At 30.6% G+C, this 19,313-nt stretch overlaps 1 protein-coding gene across 14 annotated transcripts in view; it reads left to right on the top strand.

The window, feature by feature from the left end:
- The window catches only part of LOC106056450 (cadherin-23-like), a 64,399-nt gene extending 45,444 nt beyond the window's left edge, over positions 1 to 18,955 (top strand). For all 14 annotated transcript variants that reach the window (XM_013213199.2, XM_013213201.2, XM_013213210.2 and 11 more), the window contains 15 exons: positions 2,078 to 2,251; positions 4,054 to 4,197; positions 5,051 to 5,227; positions 5,847 to 6,046; positions 7,458 to 7,584; positions 8,245 to 8,291; positions 9,927 to 10,002; positions 11,426 to 11,560; positions 11,735 to 11,793; positions 12,239 to 12,380; positions 12,508 to 12,596; positions 13,546 to 13,620; positions 14,040 to 14,105; positions 14,353 to 14,517; positions 14,843 to 18,955. In XM_013213199.2, coding sequence (XP_013068653.2) covers positions 2,078 to 2,251; positions 4,054 to 4,197; positions 5,051 to 5,227; positions 5,847 to 6,046; positions 7,458 to 7,584; positions 8,245 to 8,291; positions 9,927 to 10,002; positions 11,426 to 11,560; positions 11,735 to 11,793; positions 12,239 to 12,380; positions 12,508 to 12,596; positions 13,546 to 13,620; positions 14,040 to 14,105; positions 14,353 to 14,517; positions 14,843 to 15,653 — 2,487 coding nt within the window. In that variant the 3' untranslated portion in view covers positions 15,654 to 18,955. The remainder of the gene's footprint in view (positions 1 to 2,077; positions 2,252 to 4,053; positions 4,198 to 5,050; positions 5,228 to 5,846; positions 6,047 to 7,457; positions 7,585 to 8,244; positions 8,292 to 9,926; positions 10,003 to 11,425; positions 11,561 to 11,734; positions 11,794 to 12,238; positions 12,381 to 12,507; positions 12,597 to 13,545; positions 13,621 to 14,039; positions 14,106 to 14,352; positions 14,518 to 14,842) is intronic.
- The last annotated feature ends 358 nt before the right edge of the window (positions 18,956 to 19,313 follow it).

Genomic DNA, 19,313 nt, shown 5'->3' on the forward strand with positions numbered 1-19,313 from the left:
CGACGAGTCTTTCATGGGCTTCATCGACACTAAGAATAAGCATGCCTATGGAATCTCTGCAGTTATTTTAGAAAAACTACGTTCGTATGGCTCAGAAATAATGGACTGCGGAGGTCAAGACTTTAATATTTGCTGTTCTCATGAAACTTCAACACTAGGATGTCCAAATCTCTAAATCTGGCAAAATTTAAGCTGCTGAAGCTGAAGTCGATGTATTTCTATTTTTCAATATACTCTACCATTTCTAGAGGACCTCACTGAAGGGGAGGATTACCTTTAGTGAAAGCATATGCTCAGACCTAGGGATAAGAGCAAAACCTCTTCGTATTGGCCACAAGAAAAAGATGCCTAGCAAATAAATGAAGATTCTGTATTGACACACAAGAAAGAGATACCGAGTGAAATTTATTATCTGTTGTACTGGACTGTTTAAGAGATTATCACAAAATTTGAGCACCTTATAAAGTGGCTGAAAAATTTGATTTTTTGTCACTATCCCAATTTTTGGATCCTCAGATTGAAACAAATCTTGAGTGCTCCTAGCGAAATTAACAAAACTGAATTTCGTCTGGAGCGAAAGAGGCTTCAACGACTTATCAAAGTTTCTTAAGAAGTACCAATTTTAAAAAATATCGCCTTTGTAGCTCATTCCAAAATATCGTGATCTTGATTCGCATATATGTGACGTTTGTGTCTACATACACATAGAAGTTTGTTTAAAAACAAAAGTTGATCAAGAATTATTTGCAACTGACGATGACTAAATTACCACTGACTTAATTGGAAATTTCATTTCTTACACACGAATTTCTGGGGAAACAATTGATTTCGTCAGCAAATTAAACACGTAGAACTCATTGGAAGCATTTTTTGTCTTTGTTAGATTAATTTTTTGCGAATTAACACTAGTTATTTTCTGGGGGTGGGGAGTCTTCATTTTGCTGTTATGTTTTATTTTGAGGGCATCATGAGAAGCTCCCGCACAGGTCATCAATTACCCTAGCTACGCCATTGGCTTTATGTCTTTGCTTTAGACCCTCCTGCCTATTCAGCGTATTGGGCAACAAACTGTCTCCAATATCTGAAGCCTCTTCCCACCTGGTGTCAACTGCTCTGTGGTCTTTCATGAAAGTATGACACCAAGTTTTATGATGTTACTGTTTGTGCTTTTCTTGTATTGGCCTCCATATCATGCAATTCTTGGTATGCGTAATTCTTTCTTTCAGAGTAATTCCCAACAAACCTCATGCGACACTCAGTCACAACCTCATTGAGTGGTTGAGTCCCAGTTTGGCATAGAATTCTTTTATTTAAGATGCCTTCTTTCTAACTGACACCTAAAATAGGTCTTAAGTCTTAACCATTTTTGTTGACCCACACTTAAGTCTTTTCTCAATTTAGACAGATGACTTTCATGTCTCCCATGCATACAATGCTGCTGGGGTGATGATTGTGTTAAGTAGGTGTATTTTTGTCTCAAGTGCAAAAGCTTTGCTTTTGGTGGGTAATAACCAGTTTCCTTTAAATAGTTGCTTTGACTCTGCACACTGTAGAATAGACATTATTTATATTTTTAATGTTGAGAAAACATGGAAAGCAGCAATTAGCACCACTATTTTAATAGTTGGAAAGGTGACACTAAGGTCTGCTTTAATCCAGATAGAGAGTACCTTAAGTAATTAGTGGTTTTCATGCAAACACCATGATTACCAAATATTTGCATATTTATAGTCCATTCATTGATTTTGATTTATTAGTCTAGATGAGATTACCTGAATTTGTTTTTGTTTACTAACCAAGATATTATGGTATTATGAAGCATCATTTTTACTCAATAATTTTATTATGCTTTGCTTCCACATATGTAAGAGTTTGTCCTTAAACATTTTTTAAGATGAACTTAAATTTAGAGCTTAATGTAGGTAAATTTAATTGATTAACTCAAAACACTTGAGGGTTGATAAGAAAATAATGAATCAAATTGTGTCAGGTTCATCAAATATATATATGTATCTAGAAGAAAATAGTAAATGCAAGAGATCTAGTTTGAATTATTAAAATGTAGCTCTTTTTTTAGGCCTTTCAAGTGGATAACCCTTCTATGTCATCTAATGCTACTTTAAAAATAATTGTGGATGATGTGAATGACCATAGACCAGAGTTTATCACACCGACCAATGAGATTCACATGAATGAAGATGCTCCTAATGGCTACTATGTCCTTCCACTGTCTGCTAGAGATCTTGATCAGGTTAGGGTTCTTTTAAGATTTTCTTGGTACTGAATATTCACACAATTTTATTTTATTCTCTCTTTCTATCTCTTTATCTTTTTTTTCTTTTTATTTTTTTTTCTCTTTAAAAAAGAAACAAACAATATAACTATAAAACATATAAATCTTTGAGGGATTCTTTTATTTACTTATTACAGTTAAGAGTTCCAGAACTGGTTCCTATTTTCCTAAATTTATCAAAATTCTTTACGAGTAAAGTCAACCTTAAAATACTAATAAATACAAAATTGAAATCTTAAATACAATAGAGGCTTAACTTTAAATATGTAACTGTAATCATTGACATTGTAGTAAACCTATTTAAAAATGTTATAAAAGAAAATGTGAGTAAAACAAAGAAATTAAACCCATCTTCTCATATTGAAAAGCCACTGTGCTATCTATTCAACCACCAGCATCATAAATTCAACTCATAACTTTTATCCCAATCAATAAGCCAGGGAGAAGGTCAGTATTTTGAGTATGTCCACATTCTCTATGGACAACTGGCGACTGGCTCAAGAAAAACTGTTGGCACCCACCTCTGTTACGTGGATGTAATAAAACGGGACCTCAAAACAGTGAACATTGATACCAGATGGAGACAGTGACCAAGAAAGCTATAGACTGAAAAAACATGGGCCTCAGCTCTGGAAGAAAAGCGTACTATGTGAAAAATGGCCAGCTCCTCTACCACCATACCACCAAAGCGAAAGCCACCTTAACCTGCAATATTTGTGGATAGGAGTGTCTCTCCAAATAAGGACTCCACAGTCACATGAAATAGTGTTTGAGATGAATTGTAGTCCCTCTACGACTGAAGGAGGCTAACAACATTAAAAAATTCATTGTAAAGAGTGCAGTGTGCCATCTATACATAACAAGATTTGTATATATCTTCACATGTGCTTCCTTTCCTTGTGTCTGCTAGAAACATTTTTTTAAGTTCTTATCGACATTAATGAAGTCATAAGACTTAATAGTTCTTTTATCTACCCCCCCCCACCCTCAAAGGGTACACACCGAATCGATCAACATACGAGAAGAGGGGTGACATAATATAAAAATTGGTTAACGTATCAATAAGTAGCTTATATCATATAAATATGTATCTTATTTTGTTAACTGTGATTTATAACAAAAATATTGGGTCGCCCCACCACTTGAAAGATTAGGGTCAGGGGGTAAGATTGATGTAATGGCCCATCCCCACCATAACAAATTGGCAAACATACTAGATGAATGAGGAATGCAGTATAAAGTATTACTTTAAATAAGTAAAGAATTTGCATACAAATTTTGAGATTTCTATACTAAAATATGCCCAATAAGGGAGGGGTTAGCCTAGTGGGGGGTTGCTTCTTCTACCACCACTGGATCCGCCAGTGATGTTTTTTTGTTTTTTTTTAAAAAGTATTTTTTATGTTCTCTTGTTTTATATGTTTTGGATGTTACTTTAGAGTTGAACATTCTTGCCCAAACCTCTCAGGAAAGAGATAGTGGTTGGCTGGGTTTGAACCTGTGATCATTGTGACCAGGCAGCCATCATTTAATCTTTAACTTACTTTTCAGATAAAGTTAAACCAGCATTCTAAACTAATGTGGGCTTTAATATAAATCCATAACCTGAAGATCTATTCTCTACAACCATAGTGGTTTTCTATTAACAATAATCTCTCATTTGCATTTTTTTTTGTTCTTTAATTCATTATAAATATTTCTTCATTGATAAATGTCCAGTATATTTATTTCTTTTGTTATATTCTTGTAAACTCTATTAGGGGGACAATGCACTAGTAAGATATGTCATACAATCGGATGATACGAGTGCTTTTAGTATTAAATATGAAAATACGACATCAACATCATGGCTCATTGTTGGAAACTCCACAGCTTTACGTGGAAAAGAAATAGCTCACATCAAGGTAAAGTCCTGTGATGATATACATACATTTAATAGTTTAAAATTATTTTAGCTTATTTCATGCATGCAAAATAAAAATGTGCAAATAGTTTGGCACATGACACTGGAAAAAGTGCAGATCATGTCATTCAGACCAGTGTGTTGAACCAGCAGACTCTGTCAAGACTCTGGCCCAAAGCTTTTTCTGAAATCTAAACATGATGAACTGGTTTTTCTAAAGATGATTGCTCTACCTGTATTTGTTATTGTCCTATTATTTAAAGCCTCTAAAAGTAATAAATGGCCAGGCTAAAAATCTTTTTTCACAAATGGGATGTTGGAGAAGTTATAATATATCTATATCTAAATTTCTCGTCTTTTTTAATCATCATCATCATATATGTATTATTGCTGACTATGATCAGTTGAAGGGGAAAGTATACTTTATCAGTCACTGACAGTAAAAAAAAACCAAAGTTTTGGATGCTCCTATAGAAATGAAGCTTGGTATTTGTTATATCTCAAACTTCCAGCAGGTAGGCAGGGGTTAACAGTAGGGTATGGCAGCAGAAAGGGTTCAAACATGGAATTAATATCATGACATTCCTAAATTCAAACATGGAATTACTATCGTGACATTCCTAAAGTCAAACATGGAATTAATATCATGACATTCCTAAAGTCAAACATGGAATTAATATCATGACATTCCTAAAGTCAAACATCGAATTAATATCATGACATTCCTAAAGTCAAACATGGAATTAATATCATGGCATTCCTAAAGTACTTACAACATGACCTGACTTTTATAGATTAGTTTAGTTTAGTTTGAAATAACTCTTTAGATTTATTAAACATTGTTTTTATATCAGGTAGAACTAAGAGAGGTAACTCCAGCTTATGGCAAACTTTGTGATTACATCACCACTTGTCTGGCTAGTATCACTGTCTATATAGATGATGTCAATGACCATAGTCCTGAGTTTAGTCAAAGCCTCTATGAATTTAATGTCCAGGAAGGCAGTCAGCCAAACACAGTAATTGGAAAAGTATGTTTATACTCAATAAATGTATTTCCTTTATTTAGAATGATATTTGATTTTGTACTATGCACAGCTTGCCATTGATTAAACTTGGGTAATTAAACTTACTAAGCCATTTTCATAACAGGAACTGAGGGTCCACATTAGAATAAGCTAATTTTATAATATATAATCATTAGATATGGGTAACATAAAAAATACTTTTCATAGAAGAAAAAGAGGTCTTGATTTTAAATTACATTTCATTAAGTTCTTAAATTTTCTTGGCACCTTGTACACACTATATCCCTAAGTAGTTGGGTAAAATTAGTTGAATAGTTTAGTGCAAGTTAGTGTCTGTTATCCTATAGCTCTCATCCATTGGAGGTCCTATTCCTTAATATTATCTTGCAATTGTTTTGTGTGCCTGTTTCTCATCTGAAATTTCTAGAACACCTTTCTAGAACACCTGACTTATGGTACTAGAAATTATTATGCTTTAAACCTGTTTAAAAACCCACTAGTTACATTTTTTTAAAAGTATATAATGTACACTATTCATATCATTGCATCGATTCATCATAAACTAATCATTAATCAAGAAACATTTTTATTGCTAATAATAGAATTTTTGTGTTTCTTTTAGATAAGTGCTTCTGATGCTGACAAAGGAGATAATGCTAAACTAGGTTATAGTTATTTCTTGATTAGTTCAACTTTCAACTGTAAGCAGCTGATGGTAGATAACATCTCAGGGGAAATAATCATGAAAATACCAATCCTGAGTGAATCAGTTTGCTACCTTACTGTCACAGCTTGTGACAGCCCAGAAAACATTGCATTAAAGTTAGTTTTCATTTCTTTCCTTTTTTTTACAATTCTTCTTTTCAAGTAGCAAACTCTTCATCAGCTCATCAAAAAACAGGGTGGACAGGGTTCTCGGAAATGAAAACTGCAGGTTTTGCAGCTTGGTGGCCGTAGTTATTAAATAGTTTAATAAATAAACAGAGGTTCAGGAACATTTTCTTTCTTCTCAGTCTAGATCTTAAGGCCTATCATAAAAATTTTATATACTCTGAGTAGGTCTATTCATTTGCTTAACCTGTTGTTTTTTTTTTTTTATGGGGAATCAGGGCCGGTCAAAAAATGATATATTTTTTGTTTAAAGCTGTCATTCTTTAGTTTTTAAGTTTAAAATAATTGCTCCAATCAGAGCATTTTTATATTTTACTTGTTTTTGTTGTATAACACCATGAACACCATTTTGGGAGTCAGGAGGTAGCATCTCTTGATAGCATGTTTAAGTCTTTTATTTGAAAATCATATAAAGCAACTCAGTACAGCTCTTTTAAACCTAAACATCAACAGTAAGGAAACTGTTCTTCAATGGATTCCAGCACACATTGAATTAGAAAGCAATGAAAAAGCAGACATGCCAAAGAGGGAAAAATGAACAAACAAATGAGAATGCCTCTCTACCCAGAGGAAATAATGAAAATGATGGAGAGTGGAATAAATGAGAATTGGACCAGCTCACATTCCAATTACTGGAAAAAGAATGCCTATTATAAGCTATATCAAAATGAAAAATACATAACTTTTTGACTCAGAACCGGACACAACAGAATGAGAGAACATATATTCCAGAAGCTTAAAAGCGGGACTAGTGAAACTTGCCCTTGTGGAGCATCACCAGAGAATGCTGACCATGTCCTACAAAGCTGCATACTATATCAAGAGGCCCGAACAAGATTATGTTTCTTTTTATTGTTCTATAACACCATGAACACCATTATATGAGGCAGGAGGCAGCATCTATTGATAGTAGTGTTTAGGTGTTGATTTAAAAATTATATATATATATATCCCCACAACAAAAAAATAAATAACTGCAATGTCCCACATCATTTTGTTTCACACTTATAAACTCTGCTTCATCATTCAATCCACATTTTGCTTAATTTCTTTTCAACTTTATCTTTAAGTCATCTACCCTTTCTCCCCTATCCAATAAAAACTTGGTTATCTTTCCTAACATATTTTTTTTTTTTTGTAGACTATTTTTATGTTGTATTTTTAATATTCTTTATTACTATTACATTTTATTACCAAGGATTTACACAATAAATGCCATAGAAAAAACAATTTATATACTGAATACTAGGAGAGACCTTTTGTATCAGTATAAAATCAATGCATTTTCATACTATTGGTTTTCACAGCAGATTTACTTTTATTTTTTTTCATGTTCCTCTAGAAAGTGTTCGACAGTCCCTGTAACTGTGGTCATCAAATCAAGTGGAACTAACTCCACCATAATACCTGACTACAATGTGTCTGTATCTGAAAATGTTCCAGTGAATACACCTGTAACTGTACTACCAGTAGGTAACTAAAATAATTAATACAGGTAAATTCAAATTTAAAGTTTAATAGTATCATTATACAGTAACAACATGTTCAAATAGTAGCAGGCATTCCCAATCAAAGGCATATAATTTTAGTCAAACAAAAATCAATGTATTATATATTTTTTTATGAAACTCATATGCATTTTGTGTTTTTTGTAAATGTACCACACCATGATAGGTTTTATTAGAATTTATCTATATAGTTGAAAGATTATATGCTTATTTATTATCTATTTAGATATAAAATATTCAATCGTATATTGCTAATAGTTTTTAGTCAACAGATTTTATTTCTAGGACTATACATGTTTGTACCTTTTATTACTTATAATAAATTCTTAATTCTATTTTAGTTTAAAATGTTGGTCACCTTCAGTTGTAGAATAGCTCTCATTTATCTCATCTCCATGCAGCTGTAAAACTATATGTATACATGTCATGTATGTTTCTAAAGCCCATGTAAATTCATTATGTTAGCAGCTCCTTATAAATTCTTCTTTATCATTATTTTAGATCTATCTATAGGCTATATATTTATTTGCAAAGTAATCTCTGTGTGATGGGGGAAAGAAGGACATATAATATTTTAGAGTATATTCAATTATTTTACTAAATAATTAATTTTATTTACAGTTTACTGGTTTAACAACTAACTCCACTGATTTTAATATACAAGCTGAGTAAGTATTGTTTAAATTTCTGCTCATACATGGCAAATACTTTCAAAAAAATGTATAGTACATTTGCAAGGGTTACAAATTTAAAATACTGAACTAGCTTAATGCAATAAATCTAACCCAATATTACATTTTTGTGATTACTGATAATAGTGTTATTAGATAAGAGTCAGAATGGCAATGCTATCTTGAGAATGCAAAGTTACCAAAGCTCTTTAAAATCCTAGTCCATTATTAGGTTCACTGTTCTGGACAGTCAAATCCATTACATACATGTTCAATAGAAAGAACTTCTAAAATGTATCATTTCCAAACAAGTCTATTGATCTACGTCTTGAATAACTTGTGTAATTATAAAACATTATAGCAATTGATGTAGATAATTATACATATTGTTGTAAATATTGTTGTAAATGGTTTATGCATTGTTTCATTACAAATTGAAACAGCCTAGTAAATTCAGCACATTTTAAAATTATAATTTTACATTTCTTCAAAGAAACTTAAAAATTATACATGTTCTAAAAGAGTTCTATAATTTAGTTATCAAGGAAAAAAAAAAATTATTTTGAGCATCAACTTTGATGCATTAAATTAGGTTTCCCTATTGGCTACTGTCTTTATGAGTGTAAAATAAATAAGATAAAGGCTTGTATCACAAATTACAAAGCTTTGTCTTTATGGGGAACATTAACGCTTGGCTATGCATACTCATCATGGCCTAGGTTTTTGTTGCAAGACTGTTTTCAGCTGTGGGTTATTTTTATCTGCTCCCATCCTTAGTGGTCATGGCATTTCTCTTTGAGTCTCAGAGGTATTCCAGAGGTTTTTAAGATTATTTATGTTAGCTGAGAACAAAATGGTATCAACCAGCATAAACATAAAGGGAAGGATATATTTCAAATATTTATTCATCCATTTTTTTACAAAGCTTATATCAACTCTTTCTGTCTGTGTGTCTGTCTGCCTGACCAAAAGTTGTAGCCTACACATTATTTCTCCAACACCCAATCTTGGATCAAGCTAAAATTTTGCACAATTATTTCTTTAACCTGACAACACAAGAATTAATTTTTCAAAAATAACCAATTAGTTAATTAACCATTGGTAATAAATTACTTTGTTTGGTATCTCAAACAAGGGAAAGAAATAGTATTTAGTATAAGTTGAATTAGTCCTCTTTATTATGCGGTCCTCTCAGGCTTAGTGAACACAAACATGAAATAGAAACAATAGATAACTATACAATTTTCCATGTTAAAGACTCTTTACTAGCAGAGTGGTTACTGCATTGGCTTGAGAAGCCTAAGAAGGCTTTAACCCACAAGTTCAAATTCAGGTTGTTCCCTTTTGTTTTAAAGACATTTAAAAAGTGATCACCCAGATACCCCTGTTCTTTCTCCCTCTTTCCCACTTGTCCAGGCTCACTAGGATCATAGCATATTGAGAACGCTAAAAGCATGAAATTATGCTAAACAAAAATAATTGGTAAAAAAATATTTCTAATCGCACAGATTTAATATTGTTAGTCTAGATCTATTATCAATTTAGCTACATGACTGATCCAAACTTATAGACACGCATTAAAATAAGCTTTGTTTTTAAAGAAAAGTATGTTTAAAAAATTTTTAATTATAGTGTCTTGTATACAAGTAAACTTTTAGACAGAGAGGCGCAGGACAACTACAATGTCTTTTTCTTCAGTGGCGCTTTGGTAATTATAAATCTTCTTTTACATCATTACAACGCTAAATAATGTTGCTCAATAATTTTAAATTTTTACTTTTCAAGAATGCAAAACTCTTGCTTTCCATTTTTAAAATTTCTTCTTCAAAAAAAAAAACTACTTAAAAAATCCAAACAATAAAAACATAAAAGAATAACATAGAACTTACATTTTTTTTAGTTTAAATAGCAACCTGTAATGTCTAGTACAGGACAAAATTTTAATGAAACAGCTGTAACAATTTGTTTTTCTTTGCACATTGAGAGAAAATAAGATAATTTCAAAATGAACAAAAATTATTTTCCTATATGCAATATATGTATTCAAATTAATTTGCAGCCATCACAAATATTAACAAGGTTACAAAGACAGTTTGTGGGGGAAACACAAACTCAAAATTGGCCCCCGAAGTGGTCCACCCAGGCAGGTAAAAAGGAAGGTTTCAATATTTTCAGAAGGAACATCAGAATGAAATTCTATCACAGACAAATGACAGAAGAATGAAGAAAGAAGGTTTACAGATCTTGTGTGGTGCCCCAGCAGTCCAGCAGACCAAAGGATAGGTGCAAGTGAATGTAAAGCTAGATGTGAACCTGGCCTTACTGATATCTTATAATGAATATCTAATTGTTTTATATAGGGCCAATCTCTTATTCAAATTCTCAAGAAAAAAAACATTTCCATAAAAAAAAAAAGAAATTCCTTTAGTTAAGTGTACTACTTATGTAGTGTACCACTGCAGTTCATGGGATAATATGAAAAACTACTTATTAATTGTTGTTTTAAATTATGTCAATTTTTATATGCATACTAAATAGATTTTTTCTCTTGTAGATTGGAAACACTGCATAAAGAGCCTCCCGCATTTGTTACTATTAGTAGTGAATAGTTGTAAAAGTGGTGTATTTTTATGAAAAAATAGCTTGCATAAGTAATTTATAAAATTAGATTTTTCGCTTACATAAAAGAAAAAAGTGGTCGTTGCATCAGAACTTTAAATGGTCTAAAATATTATGGTGTCAGATTTTCACTATCTTTTCTAGTTTACGAGATCTAAACAGGACGGACGGACAAACATTCCACATAAAACTAATAACGTCTTTTCCCCTTTCAGGGGATGCTAAAAAACGAATCAGACTATTATGCCCTTAGTAAAATATTTATATATTTTTTTAAAATTCAACCTGACAAATTATAACAATAGTGATTCCATTTTTGATCATTTTTAAATCATTTTATTTTTCTCATCAGGAAATATTATATGCCACAATATAATTGTATTTTTTAAGTTGACTGTTTGTTTTCAATTTATCAATATGTTAAAATAAGCCTGGCTCCTTGTTTTGTTTTATCTGTTATTACAGATATTAAAACTTTGTTTCTATTTCTTGTTTTTCAATTCTATTCATAGCAAAGTTCTGTGTTCTTCAAAATGACTGTCATAATTGAAGATGTAAATGATAATGCTCCAAAGTTTTCCAATGATGTTTACTACTTACTGCTTAAAGAAAATGCTACCATTGGTCAAGTGTTACTACAGATCAATGTAAGTCTTTTAAATAGCAATCTGTCAGATCAATGAACACTTCTATGCAGGCTTATTAAATAGGCACAAAGAAAAAGAAACTTACTATTAAATTATCATGCAATTTCATATTTTGAAATCATTACTTTTGCTCAATATGTTTGTTAAATTGTGATCTTGTTTAATTTTTCACAGGCAACAGATGCTGATCTCAAACAAAATGCAGAACTGAAGTATTCTTTACTATCAGGAAGGTTAGTCAACCTGACTTTCATCATCACGTAACTTCCATTTTGAACTTATATCATGGGATGCAATAAGTATACATGTCACTTTCAATTGAAAAAAAATATTTATTTATACTCTGAAATGCAATCGCAGTTCTGATACCTTCTAACTCATTTGAACTTAGTTTAGATACCTAAAAGCTCCACACTTATGGAGTCTACCCAAATACCATCTCAGCTGCTTTTGTTAATTTTTTAAAATTCTTACTTTTTCACAAGCTGTTGTGTCCATTTGATTCAGCACTGGAACTTAAGCCAGAAACCCTTACAATCAGTATTGGGGTTTTGTGTTTTTTGCCATTGTGTTTCTCTGCTTTCTATTTTGAAATTTATTTAAACCTATCTTTTATCCATTAAGACTTATTTTTTTTAGATCTAAAAAATAATGCCAAATATATACTCCTTATAACAGAGAGTTTTTAAGCATTGATGAGAAAATGGGCCAAATAAAACTAACTAATATTCCTGTTGACAAAGAAATTAATGGTACAGGCTATACTATTTTAGTCACTGACAGTGGACTTCCTCCTTTACAAAGTACAGCTATATTAAAGGTAATATATTTTCTATTGATTCATCTTATTATTTGAAATTTGATTATACTTTAATTTATATTAAATATTGATATTATCTAGGTCAAAAAGCATGCATTACTTATTATCATTTAATTATTTAATACAGGTATATATCCCTCGTTTTAATGAAACTGCCTATGTGGATCTGCCAGTAGATAAAGACAAATTAATGGCTGATCGTGAAAATGTTGGACAGTATGTAGACTGCATTTTTTTAACTTAAATAACCACATTTATAGGCAAACTAACTTTTTTAATATCATAAAAGAGTTTCTGAGAGTTTAAAAAAAACAAAACATTTAAGATATACCAGTAAATAAAACAAACACATTTTACATTTTGTATAGCAATGTAAATGTGTAACTATAATGCACTGTAATATTTAAATATTTAAATATGTTCAAACCAATAAATAATCATAACAAATCAAAATGTACCACCTATTTTTATATTAGAACCTATTCTACAACTATAAAATAAATAATAAATGAAAAAGTTAAAACATTTGGAATAGTAAATCAGAATCAGACTACCTTCTGATCTTTTAATGCTAATAATAAGGATTAACTAGAGCATTTGTTTAATATCTCATAAATTTAAATCAGAACCTATATTGACACCAGCCATAGCCGATATTGTTTTTGTGTTGTGTAATTTGCAATTGTGTCTTAAGGCCTATAAACAGATGTTTTATTTTCCAGTTGTCCCATATCTTGTTATCAACAATTAAATTTAATTATATTTTTATTCAAGGAGGCACAGTGGCTAAGCAGTAAAGCGCTTGACTTCCAAACTGGGGGTCCTGGGTTCAAACCCTAGTGACAGAGCTTTTTAATTTCGGTATCTTTGGGTGCCTTGAGTCAACTCAGCTCTAATGGGTACATGACATTAGTTGGGGAAAATTAAAGGGGGTTGGTCACTGTGCAGGCCACATGACACCCTTGTTAACCTATAGACCACAAGGTCTGAAAGGGGAACTTTTTTTTTTCTTTTATATTTTTTATTTAAACATTTGATTAGCTTAGAGTAGTTGTTTTTTTTTTTTGTTTTTTTTTAAACAAAGTGCACACTATTTATATTTATACAATATATTTCTCAAAATAAAAAATGCAAAATAAACAATCAGTTTTCTATTGTATTTCAGAAAACTAGAATCCTGTCTTGGTGTTAAAGTGAAAATTTTAAATATTGAAAGTCTTTCTGAAATATCCATTATGGGGTAAACTTAATTTTCTTTATTCTGTCATAACATATTTTATTTGTACAATACAAAATAATGAATCTTAGAAAACAAATGGAAACTCATTTTTTGTATTGCTTTCTATGTTATCATAGTAAAAAAAAATATAATTGTAATACTTAATTTTAATACTCAATGATCAAGATTTGCTTATAACTCTTAAAATTTTCCTGTTATCATCTCTAAAAGCTGAATTTCCTTTAAAATACAATTTTCAAATGATATTTTTTTGTTGAGAATATATGTTTGACTTAAAATGTTACACTTTCTAGTAGATCTAGAAATAATCTAGATTCAGGCAAGAATAACTGCATTTTAATTCATCAGAATTTTTTTCTCACATTTCTTAAATGTTCGTATCAAAGAACAAATGAAAATATGATTTCTAAATTCTCCAGTTCAAGAGTTTACATAACTGCATCTACTTTACAAGGGAAACAACTTGATGCTACAGGATTGAATAGGTGAGTTAGGATCAAAGTTGCATTAGGGTAATCAAATTATTAAAAGCATCCTATAGCACTGTTTTGTGTTTTTCTATTACATTGTATTCATGAATTACAGAGCACTTTATTGATGAATAAGATAAGAAAGTCTATGAATACATGAATTAAATAACCTTAAAATACACACAGTCTTAGTGGTAGATAAAGCCTATTTATTATTTAGATGAAACTAAAATGTATTATTAATTCATTTATTTTTCTTCAGTTTGATAAAAGCTAATGCTGAGAAAATTTACTCACAATTCAAGAATGCTGATGAATCCACATCCAATGCTTATTTGGGTCCCTTCATTGCAGTGTTAGTTTTGGCAGTATTATTTCTGATAATTACCATTGTAATGTCTATTTGTTTGCGAAAGAAACAAAAGAGGTTAGTAGCCCTGTTTGTTTAATAAACCTTATCTACTTTTCTACTTTGTAGTTTTTAATTAGTTAATGGACAACCTTTTTCTCTTTTCAACTTTTTTATTTTGACTAAAAAAAATAATTTAGAAAGTGAGTTAATCTATATAGCTTACTTTACTTTATTTTTTGGTAGTTTATAGCAAATAGTGATCTAACAGCACCCAGCTGACATTTCTTGTGTTATACATTTAAGTCTTAGTGTATTTTAACATGAAGTCCTGATAGTTTTTAATGCTAAAAATTCAATAACTATTTTGAGAAATACTGATATGTTCTTTTTACTTTTTTAGACTTAAAAGACAGAAACAGCTTTTTGAAAAGTTAAACAAGGATACCTCAATCTATGACTCTACACGCACACACACTGAGTCTAGAACAGAGCTAATGCATAACAACAGCAATCATGAATATGCAAACAACCACAGAGATACCAGTCTTCCCCAACTTGACGTGGCTTTTGAAAATCCAACATTTGTACCTGATACTGAAGATGCACCACATGCCTCTGAGTCAGCCACTAACACCAACATTCCTGATAATATAAGTGCTTCAAGTCATGGCTCTGATGAGCATGATGGCACCACAGGACAAACAACTAGAGTGTCTACTCCTCCTCTAATAAGCTCTAACATAAATGGAACACTTTCAGACAGCTCCAGCCTCAAAGATTCTCCTGATGCAGGTCAGAAACGTACCTTAAGCCGAGGACCCAGTGAAACTGACAGTGGAGTACCTGGCATAGGAGGAAACTTTGATGAAATTGATTCTGATGAGGCGGACAAAGAAGTTGCTGACATTTTAACCCAAAACCTTGATGATACATATGCACATGTCAAGAAAACAGCTAAGCTACCCATAACAAATTCACCAACACTATCAACAACCAGTGATACAAAATTAGATACAAGCTACGTAGATATTTATGAACCAGAACCTGACTATGCTAAAAAAGTTCATTTCCATGAAGAGCCTAAGAAAAGTAATTCAAAGAGGGGGTCGATAGACAGTAACAAAGACAGATTAGATGAGGAGATTATCATTTCTAACTCAGCTATAGAAGAGGAATTTTATTTTGGTGACACAGAAATTACTGCATTATAGTGAGAACTGACTTTGCAATACTTTTCTAATGTGTATTATATGCTATTCATTGTTCACATGTGTTTTCAATTAGAATGAAATTTTATTAAATAATGAATAACTGCAATTAAAAATTAACATCCAAAATGTACTGTTCACTCTTTCCCCTGTACAGTAATATCATTTCAATCATTATCATCAACATTTTTTTAAGTCAGAGATTGAGGAACTAAAATTATACTTTTCAAAAGTCCTGGATTAAAAAATCCTGCAATTTTAAGTAATGCATCCTATTTCAATGTCATCTGCAATTTATTTCCCCCATTTGTTGAATTTTTATTCCATAAATCATGGACAAGCTTAAAAACATATCCAAATATTGAACCAAATATTTGAAATTCACTGTTTGTGTAACTGTTGAAGCATTTTACCAAATGCATTACAAGTTAAAAAGTATTAAATATTTTGTTCCATAATGAAAACAAAAATGATTTAACATTTAAGACTTTATTATACCCTGAAAGATGGATATTATAAAGGCACATCCTGATCTAATGTAAACATGGGTTTCAAAGCTGGTGTGACCCAAAGGATTTCTAACAAAGTCAGCTCCAACTCACAGAGTTTCAGGAACTGTTGGAAGTAAACCATAGTTTGAAATACCAATGCTTAAGCATTTTATTTCTGATGATTACTTAAATTATGTCTCAAAAAGACTTAGCAATTCAAAGCATGGAGGTTAATAATTTTACCAGACTCTGCCCAAACTTTTATGGACATCCAATCTCCTCATTTATCCCTTCATTCAGATAAATGACACTGTAACATAAAATCAATGATTTGTTTAATCATTTTTATAGCAAGAATTGTTTGTAGAATTTTTCCGTTTTTTTTACCATCTTTACTTTCAAGATATTCTTTAACAAACGTAAGTTTTAATCTTTCTTTGTTGTCTTTCTAGATTTGAATGGGGCTACAGATATTATTCTAACTCATGTCATTTTCTAGCATTTTTGTGATGAAATTTCATTAATTAGAAAGAAGCAAAATATTTTTAAGAAAGTTAAAAAAAAAAAAAAGCAAAGCATGTCAAAGGGTAATAACTCTGCATTTACTACTAATTCTTTTACAAATGTGGAAGTTATTTTTCCAGTCTATATTAAGCAAAATAATTAATTGCCAATAATTAATAGACTAATTGGTTAGTTTCTTAATTGATTTATGTTTTGTTAGGTACAACAAATAATTGTTTCCAATTTCAACTTGATCCGATAAAGGCTGTTGGAGAAATAATGTGTTCAATTATTTAAGGGGGGGGGGGGGGAACTCTATATATATTTAGCCATATCTCTGAATACTAAATGATCAATTTTCCTTGTTTGTATCAAACCAGTAATAAATTGACTAATTGGTAATTTCTTTTTAATTGATTAAGTCTTATCTATGCCAATAAATAAATTGCCAAATTTCAACTTGATCCCTGAATGGCTATGTGAGAAATAATATGTACAAACTTTTTAACAGACAGACAGACAGACAGAATGAGTTGATATAAGCTTTCTAAAAATCTATTTCTGTAACAAATTTTCTAATGATATGGCAAGTTAGCAGCTGTCCTCTGACTGGTATAAAAATCTTCAGTTTCAATGCCTACTTCCATAATTACTTAATGTTCAAGCTTAGGCCTATATGTTTTCATATTTTGTTGTATTAGTTTTTTCTTTTTTTTTTTATTGAAGCCACTAATTTTCATCCAATACATAAAAGTCAAAAATGAAAAAAGTGAATAATTTATGTCAACAAGTTTTCATTACCCCATCCAGCTGAAATTTCACACATAAATTAATTCTTTTAAAATTTCAGAAATACCACTTTGTAAATTATTGGATTAATAATTTTTTTTTATTAATCAAGATTCATTTTTGGCAGCCATTTTTATTTTCTATTCACTTTTGAATGTAATGTCATTTTTTTTTCTCTATTTTGTAATTATATAAATAGGAAAATTGAAAATACAGAGAAGAGTCACTTTCAAATTTACCACTTTAATGTACTGTATGCAGTCATTACGAAGAATAAAAGTTGAATGTTTAGTTTACTATATTAGTTTTACATTTCTTTTCTATTACTTGTTTAGTGTTTCAGAGTAGTACTGATAGGTCAAAATTTTAGTGAATTTTTTAAACACTCTTATTAACATAATTGAATCTTGTAAGTAGTAAAGGTAATTGGTGGACTCAGATTTTTTATGTGATTAGTGCTTGTAATAAGGAGTTGTATTTTGATCAATCATGTGTTATTATCATTATTTGCTTTCTTTGTTGTTTCCTGATTGTACATAATGATCATTTAAAAGCTTTAGTAAATATTTATCTAAGTTCTGTTTAAACAGAGTTTATTTGCAGAAAAAAATATTTCTTGGAGTAACTTCAAGTGTAAAGATAGAGACATATCTTGTTTTAGATGGATATTTTCATTAATATTATTATTTTAACATTTTTAATATTGGAACTGTAAACATAATAGCTTTTTGTGTCATATGTTGAGGTTTTGTTTTTTGATGGATGGATTAGGACTTATGAGGGCTGAGTGGGCACAGCATGATCTGAAGTGTGCCTAATAACAAGACCTAACAAAAACTTCTATTCCTATTTTAAAAAATATGACTTTTGCCTTATTCACTCAATCTTCCTATTTCTTATTTATTTTAAATCACTTTTTTTTTTTACTCATGTCTTATTGAATGGACCTGGGACTTGACCTTCCTTTAATAAATCTAATAAATAATAATGATTTTGTCTTACTCTTAACTCTAGAAAGGAATTCAATTGTATATGGAATGCAGTTTAAAGTTTTTTCTTGAATTCCCAACCTCTTTTATTACCTGTCTCATTTGTTCATCTTCTGATTTCCTTATCAAAAATAGAATCACACATACAAACTATTGAGCATTAGACTGATGGTTTAGAGATCAAGTTTGCTTATGGATTCTGTTTGATATTTTCTCTGTATTGGAGGTCTGTTCTTACATTGTTAAACTAACACTTTCATGATAGTTTAATATATAGATTTTCATTTCACTGTTGGCTACCAAAACGGGTGACTTACCACTAGGTTGTTTGTGTATTAAAAAATATTTTCATGTATAATTGCAAATAATTGCTACTTTGTTGATCTATCACATAAACAATTCCAATGTAAATAACTGTCAAATATGTTAATATCACATATCTACCAATGGTCACATATTTTATAGACTTTTGAACTGAATACGATACAAATGATGATGGTAAATATATTATGAATAAAAATAACCTTTCAGATATTGTCTTTCTAATGATTGACGTTTGGATATTAACAGGATTAAATGCAAGAAAAATCTTTGACTTAAATGGTAAGTAGTACAGGTAAATCATTGGAGAGGGTAAAAAAAAAAGAGAAAATCAAACAAGAGAAAACTATAGAGAAAAACTAAACTTGGTAGATAGAAGAGTGCATCATGATCAACATGAGCATCAGGAAAAAGAAATCATGTAGAGTGGAAAGAAGTAAATATATTTAAAAAAAATAAAGCTTATCTAACGGAAAGAACTGCACACTTAAAACTATATTTCTCAATAATGTAGAACTTATTTTCCTTATTTGATATAAAACAAAATAATTAATTACCAAAAATTGACA

This window comes from Biomphalaria glabrata, chromosome 6 (genome assembly GCF_947242115.1).
Source record: "Biomphalaria glabrata chromosome 6, xgBioGlab47.1, whole genome shotgun sequence".
NCBI classification, from domain to species: domain Eukaryota; kingdom Metazoa; phylum Mollusca; class Gastropoda; family Planorbidae; genus Biomphalaria; species Biomphalaria glabrata.